Raw genomic sequence first — 21,865 nt, 5'->3', positions numbered from 1 at the left:
TCCATTTGTCCATGACTGAAGAAACTGTTTTGCCATCACATAACATGTGATGAGGTCTTTCGTAATTACCTTCCCCACTCCTGGACAGGCTTTCAGAGTAACAAAAGTGTTATATGAAACTGCTTGTTTCAATGGATTTTGGCTTCCACAGGCAGCTGTCTGAAAAGATAGCAATGCTTAGCAACATGTTTAATAGAGAGAAAATATAATTATCCAGAGTTTAGCTATGAAGTTGATGAAAGTCAGAAGATATAATATAAAATTTTTTTTGGACAGTGAAATTTTGTGAGCTTTTGTTATCACACAAAATTAATTAAAGAACATTGCAACCTATAGGTAAAAATGCATCCAGAATCTCTTCCTAACCCTACAGCATCACTAGAGGAAAAACCTGAGCTCTTGTAGCTGCCAGACCAAGTCCTGCAGATCAAACGTCTGCTGGAATTTGGACCCGCTGGGAATATCTTTCTCCTTATGGCCCAAGTATGGAAGTAAAAAAATACCTCACTTTTGTCAAAACCTAAAGCAAACTGAGCATTATCTAAGGCTCTTGCAAATTATGACCAAGAAATTATTTAGTTCTTAGGTTCAAAATATCTTCAAAAATATGCTGAATGTATGAACATTGCTTTATAATTATAATTTTTCTGACTCTCCTAAGGCACAACTATTGCCAAAGGCTCACCTGAAACAATATGAAAAAAAAAAATAATACTGCACCTGAAAATCAATTTTATCATTCACTTTAGTGCAACAAGGATTCTGGTTTTCATCTTTTTATTCTCAGTTTGGGTGTGCTTAGCAGAAGGCCCTGAGTACACGCTTTCCTTGCAGCAGAGCTCACTGTAACATCCACTCAACAGGTACAGTAATGCCCAAGAGACACCCTCTCTGCTGCTCATTTAGCACATGTTGCTGACCGCTGACAGACTGAAGTCTAGGAACATAAACACTAAGTCAGGAATGATTTGCTGCAGACATTGAATGTTGTTTTTGTTTTCTGAATCTAGTAGAATTTTCATTTTTGTCCAATGCATTTTTTTTTAAATAAATGCATAGAAAAAAAAACCACAAAACAGTCACTGTTTGCTCCGAGAATAATGCTTTCTTTTTGTCTCTATCTAAAAAGCTGAAGTCTAAGGGTAAGCGCATCTTGTGTCTGACAGGCCACACTTAACTGTTACAAAGTTACCTGACAAGTTAGTTTTCTTTATTTGTACAATTGCAAAACAATATTCCATCCTCTATATTAAAATAACTTATAATCTGTTTGGAGTTCTGAATACCTGATTTTTCTTTAAGAATCCAATCTCACTGCTGTTACTAGTTTAGAATGGTCTCTAAGTAAATCTTGAAGACTTAAGGTATTTTGTTAGCTGTTAGATTTGTTAAACGAATGCCCTTTCCTTTTTGGATAAGAACCTCTGAACTAATAGGTAGCTTAGGGGTGGGCAACTGTCCTGGAGGAGCGGTGTCTACCATCAGCATTCCTTTGGGAGGAACACACAGGAATGTCCTTCTCATCTTTGTGTCCCTGTATTACCCGCTTATTCTTCATGTCGACAGTAGGCTGGTACAGTTCCCTAAGAAGATTCTCAGTAGCTTTCCCATACGGAATCTCTCCAAGGTTGCTGTATTCATACAGAACACTGCTGTCCCTTATAACTTGAGACAGACTTTAATAGATGTGTTGCCTATATAAGATCATAAATAGTATTCCTACATTGACAATATCTACACAAACTGATTATTTGAACACAAGTTCTTAAAAGCACTGAGATCTGAACACAAAGGATATCCTTCCTAGCCATGCAGTATCTGAAGCATTGTAAGAGATCTGAATCAAAGGAATTTTACTAGCAAAGCCTCTATTGGTAAATGAGTCACAAAATCTCCTGTGTCATGAAACTTATTGGCAAAACTATGCAAACAGCTGTTTTTCCATATTGCTGGAAGTTCTGAAAAACTTTAAAGAATTGCCCTTGATCATGAATATATTTAAAAATAAAACTAAAGAAATTGTCAAGGCTAGATGCTTTTACAATTTGCTTTCCCTTCCCCACCTCCCTCTTTTTGGTTTGCTTTAGACACAGGTAGTAAAATGGAAATGTTTATAGGATGCTTCAGGAGGGTCAAATCCACTTTTTTCCCTTTGGAAATGTCAATCAAGTCTTCTCTTTGATTTCCAGATGGTGAAAAGTCAAGGAGGTCCTTTTTTTTTTTTCTTTCTTTCTTTTATTTGATTCTATACTGGATGTCCATGACTACAGGAGGTCTCTGCATCAGAGGTTGTGTTCTCCCCAGGTGAGGCTCCTTTCTCTTAGGAAGCTGAGGAGAAGAAACACAACTAGCTGCTGCCTCATCCAAACCATGACAGGTTACCTTTTCCACTGTTAAGTTTTTTTTTTTCCTGAAAGAAGGCAGCAGTTAGGGACGACAGGAAGAACCAACTGTGGCATCAACTTCTATCTACTTCCAGCTTCAGTAGAAACTGTCTGTTTCCATTGAACTTGGCAGCTGGTAATATTTGCTCAAAGTTTATTGTCTGCTTTCCAAGAATACAGCAACAAGTGTTGACTACTAAGTACTAGGCATGACAGCCTTTAAAGAAAATTTTCAGGAAAGCAGCAAATGAAATGAAAACTTAAGCCAGAAAGTATCTACTAAGGGATTTCAACTTCCCATAGTCTCTAATTTCTTTGGACATTCCTTTGATAATCTTGTAATATCAGATGGGTTCTGTTTCAACGAAATCAACAACAGAGATGTTTACAGAAAGGTAGAGTCCAGCTCCAAACTTTCATTCAGGTTTCCTATTAACCTCCCTGCTCAATCTTTTCAGGCTATACTTTGCAGAGGATAACGACAAACTTTGATCTGATTTAGAAAACAGCTCTGATTTTTAAAACACTGGATTTGTTTGAAAAGATAAGATGATTTTTTTAAAGAGATTATGAGGATTTTTTCCATAACGTGAGTTTAACAGAATCAAAGCTTTTTTCCTGGCAATGTATTTTCTGTTGATTTTGTGTTCTACATTTGCTTTCCTCACTCCCCTCGCCCCCAGGGCTCACTGTACTTTCTCTTCAAGTACAAATCCAAACAATTACACGTTGCAGCTCTGTTCCATTTACTGCTCAGCAGTTACAGACTCAGAACCTCTGTATTCTTGTGCTATAAGGAAAAAAACACAGTGACCCCAGGCCACAAACGTGCCTTCAAAGACTCTCTTCTCTCCATCTCCTCTTTCTGCATGAAGGGGATGCACATCAGGCAAAGAGTGAACAGAAAGCCTTTGCCAGGACATGCAGGCAGCCAAGACAGGTGTGTGTGATGCTTACCATGATACTACAGCACTACATTTGTAAAAGGTACACCTTAAGCATAAATCATACCAGGAGTACTTTGTTTGAGAGGAAGCTTCCTTATCTAGGATGCTCTGCACCACCTGTGACCTATGTTCTCCCCGACAGGACAGTCCTGGATTGTGCTGCCAAAGTATGGGCACAGGACCTCACAGAAGACAGCTTCATTCTTTTAAGGACCCACAGGGTTTGTAAAGGAGTTGCACAGACTCTTGCAGGTGCTGTAAAGAGGCATTTTTCCTCAAGTACAGCATTTGAGGAGGAAGTTCCCATTTTCATAGACACTTTGTCCTTAGTTTGAGTGGCTTAGTAAGATTATTTTTTTTTAACTTAATTTCCACTTTAGAACAAGCCAGTTGAAATCTAGTGCAATATTTCCCCTCTTAGAAAAAGTTTGGAGATGCAGACGCAGATCTCTGAAGCTGCATCAAGTGCTAAAAGGGCATACATGTCTTTAAGAAGACTCACAAGGACTGTCCTGACCCACAGTAGTCCAGTGTGCTACCTCTGACCTTAGCCTGAGCTCCAAGTCTCCCTCTCTCTTGGATACTCAACATTTCTCCACCTACACTTTTACACTAACCTGTCTCCAAAGGCAAACAAATGCACGTATTGCAAGTGAGGCAAGTAGGTGAAACTAACTAGGATTAAGCCGACTACAGGTCTGTGGTTCACTTCCCCGCAGCCTCTAATGTGTCAGTCTCCCTTCTGCAGCTCAGCTGAGAGAATCCTGGCACAGGTACAATTTCCGATATTAATTCAGGCATGTAAGACCAGATCCAAAGCCCGCTAAATTAACTGGAGCCTGACATTCACTTCATCCACACCATAATGCAAATATTAGTAATTCACATACATTTTAAGGCATGATTTTTATCCAGGTATTAATTTTCAGTCTGAAATGTTTCTCATTTGCAATGAACCATGAGTATCAATATTAGTAAAAAATACAAATATTGGTGCCAGGAACACAAAGGGACGGGCAGGTGGTTGTTAGCAGAACACACAACAATGTATTTCAGTAAAAAATAAGCAAATAAGCAATTTTTTCTACAGCCAGCAAACATGCCCTACTGCAACCCTACAAAAATTGTAGCAGAAAAAGAAGTAAAATCAAATTACAGTTTGTGAGATTTGCAGACAAATAGTGTACTCGAGAAGGAAATTCTTTAACTGCCAAGGGATGCAACCAGTTTCTACAATTTTTTTATCTCCTCTGTAAAAAGTGAACCAGATGGGACGTATATATGTCTTCCACATAAATGCTAGTGCCTCACACTTTTCATCCATTTACATTTTCCTTCTTCATCAACAGTTACCGCCTTCCTACTGAGTGAAAACTGGCCTCATCATCTTCATCACCAGTCACTGTTTAATTTGCTGTCACTTTCACTAATATTACCTAACATCAAACAGTTTGAATGACACCTTCTTCCCCCCTGAAATTAAAGAAACGTAAAACTCTCTACAATTAGCTTCAGCAGGACAAGAATTTGCACTCCTAATCTCCCCAAGGTCTAGTAGTCTGGGGAACAGAAGTATAGAAAAACAGCTGAGGCTGTACATGGTAGGACTTTGCTGAACTCAGAAAAAAGCATGGTCAAGCTTACACTTCTTATCTCTTTGTCTTTTTATTTCCCTTCTTTCTCTTTTTCTCTTAAATTTCCTATTTCCTGTCTATGACTTTTCCCATCTCAGGCAACTTAGTTGATCCCCTTCTAGTATACTCCCCCACATCTGAAACAGCTTTTCCAGAAACTGAAGTAGTCAGATGTTATTGTCAACAGATGCTGTTTCTGCCCAGAATTAAGGGTTTCCCCTCCTCTTGGTTCATTCCCTTTCTTCTTTTTATCTGCCAGGGTCATTTTTGTTTTGCTTATCTCCTTTCCTGTCTGGTATCATATTCTTTCACTCTCTCCCTTCTTCCCTCATTTGTATGTCCTTGCCTCCACTTCTTACACCCTGTTTCTTCCCTGGGGCATCCCAACTCTTTCCTTTTTCCTTATTTTCCCCTCTCTCTCATTACTTTTCTCACTCGCCTCTGCCTTTAGGTACCTACAGACATCTAACTGCAGCTCCGTCTGCAAATCCATGGAGGAGCTGACCAGCCCAAACCATTGATGTCCAGATGACCTGCCTGTGTCCTACAAACAACTCCCAGGCCATAAGGGGCTGCGCCTTCCCACCCAGTCCATCTCATGTCTGTCTAGAACAGAAGTCATTGTAGATAGTAACAAGCGAACAAAAGCATAGCAACATGGCAATGTTGTATAAAAAGACAATAATATTTAGGTAAAACATTTCATAATAAGCCCCAGAATTTAAATATTTTTCTATAATGCTCCATTCCCTGTCTACAGCTATAATGTGCATTAGCACAAGCAAAATTAAAGTTAAAAACTAGGCATTTCATAGCACTGATGTGTTTTTAACCATTTTCATTGTTGCAAGTAAACATGGAAGCAATAATAATTCTCACCAGCTCACTCATCTTTAAAAGTGAAATTCTTTCCAGTGACATGGTAATGCTCTAACCTAGAACTTTTTAAAAATTGAAAACACATACCAAATATTATACAAAATATATTGTACTACACAATAAAGCACAGAGACATTTTAATCAACTCAATATCCTAGTGAAGTCCCAAGAGTCAAATAAATAACTGGAAGACGACCGTTCCTCTATATAAATGCATTTTCTTCCTAGAACTACAGAAAACACACCACAGCACAGAGCTACCTGTGTCTCTTGGGGACAGACAAACATCACTTAAGCCTAACATTCAGGGTCACCAATAATGGGCCCAACCCACTCCATGTTGAAATCAACTGGGATTTTTCCTGCTGATGTCAAAACTGACTGTGCCTCCAAAGGCTTCCGTAGTGACTTGTGCACTGTGGCCCTGCTGTAGGTGCAGAGGCCAGAAAGCTCCAGCATTAACTTGGAGAAGGGAGATCAAAGTCAACAGAATTGCTAACTTTGCTTAGAGTTGAGCACCTGACCAAATGTCAGACCAGAGCCAAATCACCCACCCCCGTTGTAAAGTCCTGAGCCTCAGCGTGCACAGCAAGGTTCACAAGTCAGGAAGATGCTTCCTCAATTTTTTGAATTGTTATTGTTTAGCTGTTATACTTCAAAAAATAATTTTACAAAAATGCACGAGGGCATTCCAGCGTCACCCTCCCTGAAGAAAATTCAGGGGAAAAAAAACTGCTCTCCCTGCAGTTAAACAGCATTTTTTGCTGTAGCACAAAAGACAACCCAGGTACCTACTAGCCCCAGCATCACTTGCGCTGCTGCATCTGTATTTGTAGCACAAACTTCATATATAACTCTGCTCATAGAGCACAGACTGGCTCTTATGATCCCAAATTCCTTTCCTCCAGCCCTGACAACAGCAAAACCTTGTGTCTGTCATAAAAGTGAACGTGTGATTTACCACATGAGCAAGCTTAACGAAACAACCAATGCTATTTTTACAGTTACATTACACAGGAGAATCACCATAGTTTTCAGCTTCCCATTACACTCATTTTGTTTAAGAAATATATAAGCAGCCCCAATTCCAAACTATTCCAAAGCGGCAGTGCCCATACGGATAGGTACATATGTATGCGTATACACCTATTTTTTAAGTAGCATGTTACAAAATGAACTATGTTCTTGTTAAAAATGCAAAAAAGTTATTGGCAAGTTCTGTGTGTCACTCTTCTAATCCCTTCAATATGCACTAAGCAGGTGGTACAGCACTGCGCTGCTTGCATTTCTCACCAATCCTTCCAGTACTGTACAGATACATTATACTGCACAAAAGGAACAGTTAATCTCTTCCTAAAGACATGTGAATCTGTTGTGAATGACCTTTCACTGAACTTTAAATTCCAAATTACCAAGGTCATCACTGCTCACAGAAAAGGTAATCAAAGTTTTAAAGTCCTTTTCTGTGTAATAATTTCTATCCTTTTGAATACATACTTCACTGCTAGTTACTTTTAAGATTTCCCTTTGCAAATTAGTAACTTACGAAACTCTTGACGGATTTTCTTCCTTAAAATAAAATTTTACAGACTGAATATCAATCCATCAAAATTGCAGCTTTAGAGATACAATGGATAACAGGAAGGATGAGTCTGGAAATCTGTGTAGTCTTGAGCATGTCACCGCTGTTTCATCATACATGTTTAAGAAGGCATTTGTACATTTTGGCAGCCTGATGAAATCTCAAAATGAGTAAGATTCAAAGACAGGCCTTCGTGACCTTTATGAATTCCCAGGAACATCATCCAAGATTCAAAATAAAAATATACTTGACTGTATGCTCTATCACAGAGCATTTCAACATCTCCAGCATTTTAATCTTTTGAGTAAGTTCTAATGCCTGTCTACAAATAAAGAGAAATCTAAATGGTTTTGCTCCGATTTCACCGCCACCGAAGAACATGAGAAGCTAGTTACAGCACTGTCATTAAACTCATGTTAAAGTTGAGAAGATGATGGTACGTTTTCACCCACTATGGTTAAGGGTCTCTAAAATACCACTGTCTGCACAAATGTGCAGATGTTATTACAAGTAAAAAACGTGGTATTTGGAGTCCCTTGTAAATCATTAAGTAAGAGCAACTTAGAATCTAATCTAGGTCTACTTAAGGTGTGATCCTTTTGTGTCCGCTCCCGCTTACAGGGATAGTCAGCTCCCAGCGCCAGGAGTATCAGATTCTTGCAGCATCCATGACACTTGTAAGCATTCAGTGGTCAGAACACTACTACATATCCTTCAAATGACATGGACCAGTGAAGCTGGAAGGTATCTTCACTGAACCAAGCCGGCTGGTATCTCAGCAATCCACCAGGACACAAGCCCTGCACGCCCCTGGCAGCGTGCACAATCTCGACTGAGAAGGAGGTGGTGGGTTTTGCATTTTTCAAAGTCAATAGTTTTGAATATTGAAATGCTAAGGGTAGGCACCAGCTACAACAGCAGCATCTCAAACACATTTCACACTGAAAAATGCTGGTATTTGTTTTTTACTGTAGGATTTTGGAGTGAGAATAAGGTAGGCAGCAAGGTGATAAGCACGACAAAGCACTAACAGAGTGAGCTAGCCAGAGATAATAAAAGAAGGTACAGCATTTCCAAAGTTACATCATCAGGGTACCCATTACATGAAGATATAAAGAATCCTCTGCACTAATGCTAAGAGCATATTAACTAAAATATTTAATAATGTAGCAGTTTCTCTTGCTGCTAAGTCATTAGTAATATCCACCTATTAGTTTAAATCTGAGTAACACAAAGTGTGCTTTGATTTTATGCACTACTGTGCCCCCACACTTGGAAGATGGCATTATCTTTCCATTTCTGAAAGAAATGAAGTACAAAAATAGGAGAAAAATAAATATCCCCTTCATTTTGGGGTATATTTAGTGCTCATTAAGCCATCTGCTGTGCTTTCAGTTCCTAATACCAACCTCATATTGTCAATCTTTGACATCACGATCCATTGCCTTATTAAAGGGAAATAACTGACAGGTCGTAGAGGTGAGGGCTGTGGAGTCACAAGTTTTCCCGCACAATACAGGCGTCGCCCCAACATCAGCCACGCCAGGGCGTGCACAAATGAGTCGAGTATTTATGAAAAATAACTAATTAGACATAGGACTAGGGTACCACAGCTTAAAACGCCCCGCCGATGCAACTCCCTGTTAAGGACTTGGCGCCGTGGGGAAACAAATAAATAAATACGGGCTATAATAAACACCCGCATCAGGTTCCCGGGGCGCAGGCAGGGGGAAGGCTCCCGTTCCCAGGGACCTGGGGAAGCCGGGCAGGGAGCGGGCAGGGTCTCCCTGCCCGGAGACCCCTCGAAGGGGAAGGAAAGTTTGTGGGTGCTGGTGGGCTCGCCCCCCGCGGGGCCGCTCCGCTCCCCCCCCTTCTCCCGGGAGCCGCCGAGGGGGCGTCTGCGCCGGCAGCCCCGGCTCACCTGCTGGCCAGGCTCTGCCGGCAGTGCTGCCTGAAGGGCATCAGGTGGTAGTTCATGGCGTCCAACAGCAGCTTCTGGCAGACGGGGTCGGTGCGCATGAAATCCACCGACTGGACCCGCTCCACCAGCTCCGGCGCCGGGATGAGGGCGAAGCGGAGGCGCTTCATCAGGTCCGGGGCGTATTGCATGCGGGTCTCCCGGTCGTGCTCCAGCCAGAGCACGGACATCTGGAAGAGCGCCAGCTCCGACTCGACGGGGGGGGGTAGCGAGTCGAGGAGGGCGCGCATCTCCTCGAAGTTGAGCAGCAGCACGTCCTCCACCAGGTACTTGTTGGCCAGCTTCTTGGTCTCCTCCAGGCCGTGCAGGGCGGCGATTTTGCACACCTGCTTGTAGTTCTGCACCGAGATTTGGTCGTTGAGGAACTGCACGCACAGCTTCGTCACCTGCGGGATGTGCAGGATCTTGCTGACCGACAGCACCTCCTCCACCGTGTCCAGCGAGAGGGTCACGTTGGCCGTGTACAGGTACTCCAGCACCAGCCGCAGCCCGATGGACGAGCAGCCCTGCAGCACCAGGTTGTTGATGGCCCTGGGGCTGGCCAGCAGCTTGTCCTCCGGGGAGGAGGACGGGGTGCCGGGCTCCTCCTGCGGCTGCGGCGGCGGCGGCTCCTTCTGCGGGACCCCCAGCCCGTCCTGGGCGCCGGGTCCCAGCCCCAGGGCGTGGGGATGTCCGCCGCTCCCGCCGCCGCTGGAGAAGAGGGATCGGAAATACTGGGAGCAGGAGGCCAGCACGGCCTTGTGGCAGTGGAACTGCTGGCCCTGGGCCGTCAGGGTCACGTCGCAGAAGAGCTGCTTCCTCCACAGCAGGTTGAGACCGTGCAGCAGGTTGTCGCTGTGGCTGGGGTCGAAGGTGGAGGTCCTGTCCCCGGATCTGGACATGGCGAGCGGCCTCCGACACACCTGCCTTTTAAACCCTCCTCCAACCTGGGCAGAGGGGTGGGGAGGAGAGCGGGGTGGGGGGACACACGGGACGACACAACAAGAAACACAGAGCTTTAGAGGCGCATCCCGGGGGTGGCGGGGGAGGGGGGTCCCCTCTGCCCGCCTTGCCGCCCCCCGCCCCGGGCACCAGCGGGCTCCTTCCGAGGGGCCGCCACTTGGCAGGCCTGGAGCGGCTTTATTTTTTTATTGACACCCCCTCTACACATACACAAACCACCCCTTTCTCCTCCCTACTCGGTGCAACCCGGGCTGCTCTCCAGGGGAGGAGCGAGGGAGCCGGGGACGTTTTCAAAGCTCCCCCCTCCCATGACTTCCCCCCCCCCCCCCAAAAAAAAAAAAAAAGAACACTAAACCAACCGCTCAAGAAATGAAACACAGGCAAAATAAGCCCCCCTCAAACTCCGCGATGCCCAGACAAACTACCAAGTGACTGAAACTCTGCCGGGAAGGCGAGCAGCCCTGCCCGCCCGTGCCCCCACCCCGGCCGCTTCGGGTCCCGCTTCGACCCCGTGTCTGCACCCGGGCTGAGCCTCCTCCGCCCCAGCGGGAAGGGGGATGGGGGGGAGTTGGGAGGGGGGAATGTTGCGATACTTCGCCCCCCGAAAGGGCGAGCGGAGGGCCGGCGGGACGGAGAGGCAGCGCCGTGCCCGGCTCGGGGTCGCCCGCTCTGTCCTGCCCGGCTCGCTCCTCGCCGCAGACGGCGCCGCTGCCCTAACTCCGGTAACTACGTGAAGTTCTAGTTAGGGGAAGGATGGGGAGCGGGGCGGGAGGTGCGGCGGGGAGCAGGGCCGTGCCCGGCGGCCCCGGGGTCTGGCCGAGCCCCCTCCTCGCCCGGGGAGCGGGGACAGAGCTGCGGCCGCACCTGCGGGGGCTGCGCAGCCACCGACCCGCGCTGGCCGCATCCCGCCCCGCCGAGACCCGCTCTTCCTCCTCCTCCTCTTCCTCAGCGGGATCCCGCCGAGACCTGCTCCTGCCATTGCAGACGCTCCTCGGCGGCGCCGGGCTTCCTCTGGCCGCCCCCCCGCCCCATTGATGGGCACAGGCTGGGGCTCCCTCCGGCCGCTCCCCCTGCCCCGCCGGCTACAGAAGCCTCCCGGAGCCTCTCCCTTTAAGTGGACCCGGTCAATCCTCCCCCCCCTCCCCGCCGCACACACACACACACATACATACATGCACACACACATACATACACACACTCCTCCTCTTTTCTCCCTCCCCTTCTTTCTTCCTCGTTTTGCCCATTTCTTGCAATCGGAGTTTATTCTGCAAACGCGTTCGTTACACAACTGCCCCCCCGCCCCCCCCCCGCGCCTCCCGCACACACTTCCAGCACACACAAACACCCCTTTCCTCTCCCCCAACAACAAACAAATCAGGAGACACGAGAAAATGCACAGAGACGGTTAGACACAAGGCCAGAAACTTACCTGCTCCACAACCAGCTGCCAAAGTAAAGGTTCACTTAAGCTCCCCCCCAAAAAAATCAATTGTCCTTCCTTTTTAAAGGTTTGCTCGCTCCTTCCAAAAAAAAAAAAAAAAAAAAAAAAAAATAAAAAAGAAAAAAAAATTGGTATATAAAATAAAGAAAGAAAGAAAAAAAAAACCTTCTGGTTTCCAACTCGGAGCAGTCACTCTTTACAATTTATTTTGTCGTACATCATTTGATCACCATGAATTAGCAACAGCAAGAAAATGTACGAGAGAGAGAGAAGGAGAGAGAGAGAAAGAGAGAGAGAGCGAGAGCGCAGAGCTTTCTGCAAGAGAAGAAGAAGAAAAAATGTACGTGTGACAAATTATGCTACCAAGAAACAACACATCATTATCCTTGGGCCTGGGGCTCAGTGAGTCGTAACGAGAGTAATAGGAAATCCACGGTTGGGGAGAGAAACGGTCGTGCATGGCCAGTGGAGAGAGACCATACAGGGGGATGGATGCTGGAGAGACTCGCAAAATTATGGCTCAAGGCTATTGTAAAAATTGTCGAGCGTAAATGACTGCGATTTCAAACATCTTTGGAAGAAAGAAGGGGAAAAAGCGAGGCCCCCCCTCCCCTCCTCTCTGCCTCCCTCCCTCTCGCTCTCCCTCTCTCTTCTCTCTCTCTATAAAGAACCGTCAAGTTTTAGTGCGCATTGCTAATTAGTCAATTTCTCTCTGCCTTCACAGGCTGGCGACTTTGCTGCTGAGCTGAAACTGCTAATTTCTGTGACCAGCTTTTTTCTTAGCTGTGATCTGGATGAATGAGTAGCTGTCTCACAGAGATGACAAAAATAAACTCTAATCCCCCAAAAAATTTGCACTACATCTTTCTCATGCATAGATTTATGATCTTCAAGCGCCCTGTGCAATATGCAAACTTTTTCTGTGCGAGTGTGTATGTGTGTTGCTGGGCGGGGGGAGAGGGGGGCAAGTCTGTTGTATTCAGGTTGCATAGTATTTATTTTGTGTCTCTGGTCTCTCCCCGCACCCTGGAAGTGATGGAAACAATGTCTAATTTCAGTACCCCATATATTGTCACCCGCGCCCCCCTTGTATTTATATTATTGCTTTGACAGGATGCATCCTCCTTCCTTGCAAGTGTGATGAGGCTGGAGGGGTGGAGGGGAGAGAAAGAAAGTGAGGCTACTAAATGGTGTTAGTGGTAAAACGTTGCCTTTACATTTGTTCTCCTGTGCTGTTCAAGATTTATGATCTTGTTTGAAGGCATATTTTCTCTATCGTTTTGTCTGGTTAGACAACCGTCTCTGAACTTCACTGTCAGCTCTTCAACAGATAAGGGTTCAGAAGTCACTTTTTATTTTTTTTATTGGAAGATTAGCATATTGTCAGATTTGTCTTTCGGTTTTGAGACTTTGCAATGCAGACGCCTGAATCAAATGGCAGGAAAGCAGCTGCTATTTCACAAATGTAACCTTTCAACTTTCTGCCAGAACTGATACCCTAGAAACCTGCATAGCACCGCCCATGGGCTGGGCCTTTGTTTTGGTTTTTGCTCCTTTATAGATGTAACAAGCAGAGGGAGTTCTCATTGTAGACATTTTGGGCTTTTTCTTTCCAGCAAGGGGCATTTTGGTAGAGGACATGTTCTCCACACTTTTGTCTCATGATATATTGCACCCTCACATTTATAGCTCTGTTCTTCTGTTGTCAAACCTCCAATTGCCAAAAAAAAAAAAAAAAAAAAAAAAGTTGGAATGTATGTCCTTGAGTGAAATGCACATGGAAGGAGAATGGACTGAGCACTTACAGAAAGTTTTATCTGGTGTGAAAGACACGAACCCTATCCTCTTTTCCAGGTAATACTCAGGCTCCTGTTAATTAAACTACACAACAGGAGTGAGACTTTGAATGCCAGGTCTCATGGTCTTTCTCTTTGACTTGGCCAAGGATGCCAGTGGATTTACAGAGTTGGAGTCAGATGATTCACAAATGCAGAGGATTGGAACTGAAAGGCATCAAGGCAGTTTTTGCTTTTATTTATTTTCTAATGACCTTAAAAAAAGAAGTTCTGCCATACCTTTCTGTTTGCCTCACCAGATAGCTCCCTTCCTCCCCCCTAGGATGTCAATTATTTCTGCAAGACATTTCCAAGAGAAATTAGTCAGTTGGTGTTTCAGGGCATGATATTCTTCCCAAGAGAATGACACCATCAGATGCTGCTTCCGAAACCATTTTTGTTTGGTTTGCTCCGCATGTGCCTCCCCTTACTCCCAGTTGTACCCTGTTGACCACCCAGATTTCCCCCTGTTCAGGTGAGGAGAAACATGAGTTATAAGAAGCCTTCATTTCAATAGTAGCTGGTGTCTTCAGTGATGCGAGTTGTCTCCCAACTGTAGTAGATGGGAAGAACAATTTTTATATCATGCCTATGCTGCTGAACTTTACTGCTGTAATGGCTGTAAACAATCCTCACGGGGTTTTGTTTCAGTTTTCACTGAGTGATGCGTCACATACTCCTTTACTGCTGTAAGCTGCCAAAATAGGTCTGTGCCAATGTGTAGCAAGTTTCTGGGACAAGCATGCTGGTATATTTTGCTCATGAGTGAAAAGACCTGGTTAATTTTTATTTAACTTTGCTACATTAACTCAAGTTGAAATGAAGTTCAGTCTTATGTATATGATTTGTGGTCACTTATGAATTAACATTGGGCAAATATTTCCAAAAGTCCTGGGTATGGCATTTACGAAATGGCCTTGAAACGTTTGAGGGGAGATTTCAAAGTCCTAACTCACTTGGGTCCTTTTTTAAATTTTACACATTTTGTCTGCTAAGTGGAAAAGGAAAATTCATCTCTTATAGGAGGCAGCTGTTTGCAGAAAATACCTTGTGTTTTCTTTCTTCTGTAGTTACTCCCAGACCTGTACGATGTACAGTTATCCATTTTCTTTCTGTGGAGCAAAACTAGATGTGCTTGCCACTTGATTTAAGCACGGATTTCGTGTCTCTAGCTTATAAGCCTAAGACCATCACAGACTTCAGGGAAACCACTGGGAGCGAAAAGCACTGAACACACACTGACTCCCAACCATTCCCTATGGTACCTACAGGGCTCTGTCTCTAAGCAAGATTTCCAAAGAACAGCAGACAGCACCGCGTGCTTTTGTCTTTTCAAAGTCAGAGATTAGTAGGTGTTGCCTTTTACTTGTCTTCTCTTAGCTCATTTCTTTACTTCTATGCAGACCATTCAACTTACTGAACCTCATTGCAGAGACTGGTAATAGGGGGGTCAATTTGCAAAAGAAACCAAATCACATCTTGCAATTAAAGGAAGAGGCCCTCATGCAAAGGAGGCCTTCATCAAGAAAGTGTAAGGCAATGTCGTTAAAATCCCAGGGAACAAACTCAATAAATAAGCAAGGTAAATACTTTTCACTAGGAGTAATAATATAGAAAAGAGCAATGTAGAGCAATCCAGTAATGTAGAACCCCTTTATAATCTGTGCTTGTAATATTTAACATATCTCTGCACAACTGATGTTTTGTGGGGTATTTTTTGTAGATTTTGTTGTTGCAATATACACTGATATCCTGGCACAGCTCAAAAATCAAGTTACATGCAGAGTATTTGAATTATTATCAACAAAAATAAGTGCCAATTCTCTTTGCCATTGAGACTGAGAAATAGAGTTCAGCTGGCTCCCCTGTTTGGGGAACAGAAATTGCCTTTGTGCATGTTGTCTGGCCTGCTGAATTCTCCCAGCAGTCTGCATTTCTGCCACTGTTACATGTCAAATGGTAGAACAGAGGTGATAGCACTCACCAGAGTCACCTGCATGTGGATGGGATCTCATATCACAGGAAATAAAAACTGTCTTGGAGACCTTCCAGAGAAGTAAAGGCTACAGGTAAGGAGGCTCATTTTTGTTGATCAACATGCCATACTAGTTGTTTGGAGAGATCTGAGCACACAGGTCCCTTTGGTAATATAAGTACTGTACAGATAGATGAGCAACAGCAGCACTGGCTGTTACTAATAACGTTGCTGCTCATGCCGAACAGTGTTGTATGATCCACCCTGAAGTCTGTAAACTTGCTCTTCTGAAGGTAGACCTGACGTCACAGCAGCACTGTTCTCAAGAGTACAGATGAACTACTTACTTCACCCGCTGCCAGGTAGTGTCAGTCTAGGAGTAAGGCAGGAGTGGAACATGGCAAGAAGTTGTGGTCGTGGTTGTTATAGCAAGGGCCTACAAGTCCATACATCTGGATTCTCACCACTGGTACCTACACTGTTTTGCATACTTTAGGGTTTGGCCCTGGGAACCATCCAAAGCTTGTAGGTGCCTTCGTGTTCTCCAAGACTGCCTTTTTCCCTGGAAACTGAGGAGATGTGAGGTGTTACAAGGAGATGAGAGGGAAAGGGATCTGTACCCCACAAGTGTCACAGGCATTCAGATCACCTGTCCTGTTTAATCCATGCTTGCCTAGTGCTTTGAGACTTCTCTGGGAATACTAGCTGGTTTTATTTATACACAGAGACTTACTGTGAAGTATTGTTCCCATGCCTGAATATTTACAGAGCAGAATTTTTTCTGTCACTAAGAGTCATACCATTAAGTATTCACTTTTTCCCTGCTTACTCAAAGCTCTGGTGGGAGTGGACTGAGAGTTGATAAACAGGACCCTAAATGAGTGATCCTAAGGGCACCAAAAGACACACTGCTCTTCCTCTTCTCCCATTCCCCAAAACTACATAGAAATAAGAATCGTTCAATGCAATGCTGTGCAATCAAGAAGACATGCATAAAGTTTGTAGAAAACCAGTAGCTTCTGAAAAATCAGAATATAAGGTATTGCCTCTGAAAGAGTTATTAAAAAATCTTGAGGGGGGGCTGAACTCAGAACTGTTAAAGAAAGCAGCTAAGCTTGGGGAAATTGCAATCTAAAAGCAAGGTGGATTAAGCAAATCCTTCTGTACAGAACCATGCTACAACTAGGAACCCTTTAACCATCACTCGGAAAAGCTTACGCTCTGGGACTCAATTTTCAGGCACATAATACGAGCTTTAGTGATTCTGTCTGCAGTGTACTCCCAATTCAAGGATACTCTCTTGTTCTTAAGTCCATTTCTGTTCAGGAAAGCATTTAAGCATTTCTTAAAGCATATTCTTGAGAAGTCTTTTGAAAGGGAATACTTTCTCAATGTGGGACATGTGTCTGTGTTCTCCATTTAGTTTTGCTAAATTTTCCTAGCCTGGTGTACACAGGACACATTGCAAACTGGGAGGAAGATACATTAGTGGCAAGTGGCACTGTGATTGCTTCAAAGTCATGGTCAAGCTCTAAGGAGCTATCTCCATCCCAGTTGCTTGATTCTTAAAGCAGCATTTTGAGACACACAAAGGGAAGGGCAAACTTCAGAGCGACAGGAACTGGCTGGATTGCAGCGGTTTGATTTAGAGGATGGTTTTGTACTGAAGTAATACATAATCCATAGGTTTAACATGACTTTCTTCAGTCCCAAGGGAGCACTAACTGTTTTTAAGGGAGAGAGGAGTTGCAAAAAACATTTTAATTCCCTTTCAAGCAAAGTCTGCTGACAAAGTCTTTTGTTCTCCATCACATCCAAGTGCTCTGGAGACAGAAGTCTTTCCTGTAGTACTCCATTTCAGCCATCCTGAAATTGTCTCTTCCCATTGGATGCAGCAGAGGGGACTCATTGGATGTCGACTCCTTGTTTAGGAAATAACTATTTAAAATAAAATGTGGCGTTTTATTTGACTATTCATTACAATCATTTTGGGGGCATAAGTTAAGCATAAGTATAAAAAAAGAAATGCAAGTAAAGGTTTACTGTCTCCCCTTGCTTTACTCCATCTTTCTAAGAGAGCACAAAGCATCTTCTGACCTGGCTACTTAAATAGGAGGGCTGTGTTTAAATAGTACAGTCTTGTTCTGCTGCAAAGGGGAAAAAGATGATCCCTCTATGGAGATCATATATCATCACTTTCTCAGTAAGCAGACCTATTCACTATTGTGAAATCGTCAGTGTGCGCCTTCTTTTGTATACGCCAAACTGTATTTTTAAAGTCAGAACCTGCTAACTCAAGTTGGCTAGTTTGCTGAGAGAAAAAACCAAACACAAGACATGGAGACAGGACTTAATGAGATTTAAACCAGGTAATCTTTAACTTTATGAAGCCAGTGAAGGTCAAGCATTATTCGTCTAACTGGTGTTGACCCTTACTAGTTGGTGAGGGCAATTTTGGTGAAACCCAGTAGTGGCTCCAACATAACCCAACTAGCTACCTAGATAAAAAAAGACCTCTGTCTTGTCTCCACTAGGTCCAAACGCAAAATGGCAAGCCAAGGTTTTTATAAAAATATACTTTTTCATAAGGGAAGATACAACTTTGGTAGAAGATATTCTGAATGGAGAGAAAATGGGAACAGGAAAATAATCCCTTTCAATTGCTGAAGTGTTTCTTAGCTTCTCAGCAAAATGGGCAGTGGGTCCAGCTTCCTGGTTCAAATCTGGCCCAGGCAGGAGAAACCAAAAAGAAGTCATCACTGAATGGCTGGCAAGGCCCTATGTGCAACTAGCCAGATGTATCAGGCCAGCATCTAGTTCACATAATGAAAATGTCCTCGTATCTGGCTCTGAGTGACACTGCCTTGGAATACGAGCAGATCATCTGTGGTCTGCTTTGACATGGAGGATATGCCAGCCATCCACAGCTGGAAATTGCTCCCCCCTCACCTTTTTGAAAATTTCCATGGTGTCAAACAGGAAATGTGAGGAAATCGATACTAGCTCTAGCTCTAGTTGTACCAGAATATTAAGAGGAGACTTTAGTCTTTCCTGTTATCAATCTACTCATTCATGAGCTATATATGGGAGGCAAAAATACAGGTATGAGGGTAGATATTATTAATCCCAAAAATTGAAATAAAATAGAAGAGAGCGATATTTGATGTTACAGCCCAGTCACCAGAACATCATCTCTTGGGTTTTTTTTTTTCCTTTGGTTCAAGTTGCCTGGGTGATTTTCAGGTGCCTTTTGCTCACGAGATAACACTTTCCTGTCTGCCCAATGCCTCTTATTCGTTTACACTAGGGTATAAATAAACATCACAAATATCCTGTGGCTGAGAAACAACACCAGAGAAAAATTAAAAAGGTTTCTATTTTAACTTTATTCCAGTGCAGCTCATTGGCAGACAAAGGATCATTGCTGATGTAAAGGGATGGTCCTAGTGGACCCAGTGCTCACTCACACAAGCTATGAATCTGGCTGGTAGTCTTTTACTGATGATAAAACAGGGAGATGGGCAAAATGAAGAACATCCCTCTACTGAGAAATTTCATTTTTTAAAATTAGACATATTTTAAATACAAAAGACTGCAAAAGTCTTCAAAATAATAAAAAATAAGGATTTATGTGCTCCTTATCTCAATTATTTGAGCTGCAATGATTTGAAACAAATATGATTAAAAGGAAATTTCTATACTGCACTTTGACTGGTTTCAGATCTGAATGGATTTTAACTGCTAAGTGACATGCCCTTTAAAATGGGATTAACAATGAAAATTGTGGCTTTTTTAAGCTACCATGGCATTATTATAACATCCACTCTTGTTCACAGCCCCTGGTCCACTGTCAATAGCTCCTAGTGACAAAAACCAAGACTAAAGCTAGGGCGGTGTCCCGAGTTATTTTGGAAGTTACAGCTCAACATATAAGATTTCATGCAGTAGTTCTGATGACAAAAAAATGAATTTACCACATGGAATCTCACAGCATATTGTGCGGTAATTCAGAAAATAACTTGGGTTACCATTGCACGTACATATATATAATACACATTAACAGCATTTATAGACACTGATCTATTAAGTCATTTTCCCACACTACCTTCAGACCTTTTGTATGAAGCAGAAAAAACATCATTAAAGCTATGGTTTGCCAGACAATTACTTTGTCAAATCTCAAGAAATTGCATAATAAATTGTATACATGCATCAAACATGAACAGCAGAGGGGTATAACAAGCTCTGTATTTCCAGTCCACTTGTTCTTTCATCTAAACAGTAGCTTTTGTTTTGAAGAGTAATCCTATATTCTTTTCAAGGCATAAAATGTGCATATACATTTATCTATCAAATTAAGTAGAAATAATTGAAACACTTAATATGCACAGTAATAAAGAAACGCACGAACAACTTCATTATTAATGTCTATTGATTATTTATGTTTTCAAATAGGCAAATGTAGCTACTAATATTTTATCATGTTAGTCTATATGTGCATTTTGGCTTTACCTGTTTATTGGCAAGTTTACTATCCACATTATGGGTGTTTTTATTGCTGTACACTCATTTGCTATGCGCATAACTGAGGTCAGTTTACGAACTGACTAGTGTTTACTCAATTTGATTACTATGTAACATTGCTGAGACTATTCCCCCTTTGGAAAATTAACTGTACAAAGAAGCCCAGTAAATCTTTACTTAAAAATTCCAAACTTTAGATTGATTTCAGCAGTGGGTCCGTATTGATCTAAAAAGCTTTGCGTTCCTAACTAAAAACTAATCTTTATTTCACTCTTTAGTGACTGCAGCCATAAATATGTTCACTCATACTGGAGTTTAGTGGATTAATGGTTATTGGAGATTGTGGCTTCCAACTGAGGTTGGTAAACCTTAACCTTTGGAGGACAACATGAAGGCATTTACCCCTTGTCATCTGTAATAGCTGGGTCCCTTTCTGACAGTTACCCGAGTGTTAAAGAGAAGGCAGAGCAGGGGATAGGAAATAAAGTACCAGTGGCTCACTTCAGCTATTTATCACTTGTTAGACTGACCACTATATCTGGACCTGACTTGTTTTCTGATGCAAAGGAATTGAAATGAAACAATTTGTTTTGTTTGTGATACTAGAACTCAAAAATTTCCAAGCACTAGAATTAGTTACGTCTCAAAATTAAGAGACAGAAGTCTTGTGCCTCCCATTCTTTTATTTTATCATGTTTGTTGGACTTAATGATTTATGTGACTAAGGGTAGATCTTTCTTACTGTCTCTCACCGAAGATTTTTGAAGGCAGCTGGCAGAAAACATTACCTTACGCTGCAATGACCTATTAGTTATTACCAAAAACATAATTACACCAATTGTTATAAAATCCGTAATTGCATTAATGTCTTAAAGTAGGTTTTATTCTGGAATGTCATGTTCTGAAATAGATGTCAATTAGCACTTTAAGTTATGAACAAGCCATCCCTACAAAACTTTAATTCACTCAAGTCTGTTTAAGTTATTCAAGAAAGTAATGTGAGGGTAGAAATTATTCCCACATGTAAGGACTGAAAGATCTGTCCTAACTTTTCATTAAAGAGAATAATGATTATTGAGAACATAAAAAAAATTATTTCATTAGCAATACTGAGAAGGTTTCACTGGAACACGAAATATACAAAACGATAGATGTCAAGTGATTATATTAACAGACACAATTCAATATCCATTGTTCCAGAAAATATACTGAGCTTAAAGGAGAGATTCCTTCTGCAAGAAATATTGACTTGAGTCTGCCTAAATTCAAGGGAGAGATTTGCTTTTCATAAGCAGGTACCATCTTGACAGTCACTTCTGTAATTATTTCCATTTGAGACCATAAGGGAATACTTGTGTCAAAAAGGACGCCTGGTTTTTAGAAACTGATCTCATTTTAAAATGTTTCATTCTATTTCTATTAATTCTTCTATTTTTGCAAATCAAATTCCCAGGAAGGAAGATTGCTTTTGTAATAACACAGAATCGCAGTCACTGGCAGCTGTTGCAAATGATTCCAGGCAATTTATGTCCCTCGAGACGTTTCCTTAACATCAAGGTAATCAGGGCCAGTGGGATGTAATCTGAGAACAATCGTAACAACAGGTTTCCCATCCTGGACCAAAAAACAGTGTCCCAGGGGACATGCAGATTGTTCACTGTGCCTTGACATTCACTCCTAACACTTAGCTGCAAATTTTGCATCTGTTTTGTTTATTAAACTAAGAGCGTTGATTCAAACATTT

At 42.6% G+C, this 21,865-nt stretch overlaps 1 protein-coding gene across 2 annotated transcripts in view; it reads right to left on the bottom strand.

The window, feature by feature from the left end:
- KLHL14 (kelch like family member 14) overlaps positions 1-11,841 on the bottom strand; it is a 62,510-nt gene extending 50,669 nt beyond the window's left edge. Inside the window, exons 1-2 of one of the 2 annotated variants that reach the window (XM_054060338.1) lie at positions 11,776-11,841; positions 9,348-10,330 (exon numbers count right to left, since the gene is read on the bottom strand). In XM_054060338.1, coding sequence (XP_053916313.1) covers positions 9,348-10,285 — 938 coding nt within the window. In that variant the 5' untranslated portion in view covers positions 10,286-10,330; positions 11,776-11,841. Of the gene's footprint in view, positions 1-9,347; positions 10,331-11,210; positions 11,414-11,775 lie in introns of those variants that run through there. The other variant, XM_054060337.1, reaches the window with a different exon arrangement.
- Between the last annotated feature and the right edge of the window lie 10,024 nt (positions 11,842-21,865).

Source organism: Cuculus canorus, chromosome 2 (genome assembly GCF_017976375.1).
Source record: "Cuculus canorus isolate bCucCan1 chromosome 2, bCucCan1.pri, whole genome shotgun sequence".
Taxonomy (NCBI): Eukaryota; Metazoa; Chordata; class Aves; order Cuculiformes; family Cuculidae; genus Cuculus; species Cuculus canorus.
The sequence above is the reverse complement of the archived record's forward strand: the minus strand, read 5'-3'. Positions and strand labels throughout refer to the sequence as shown.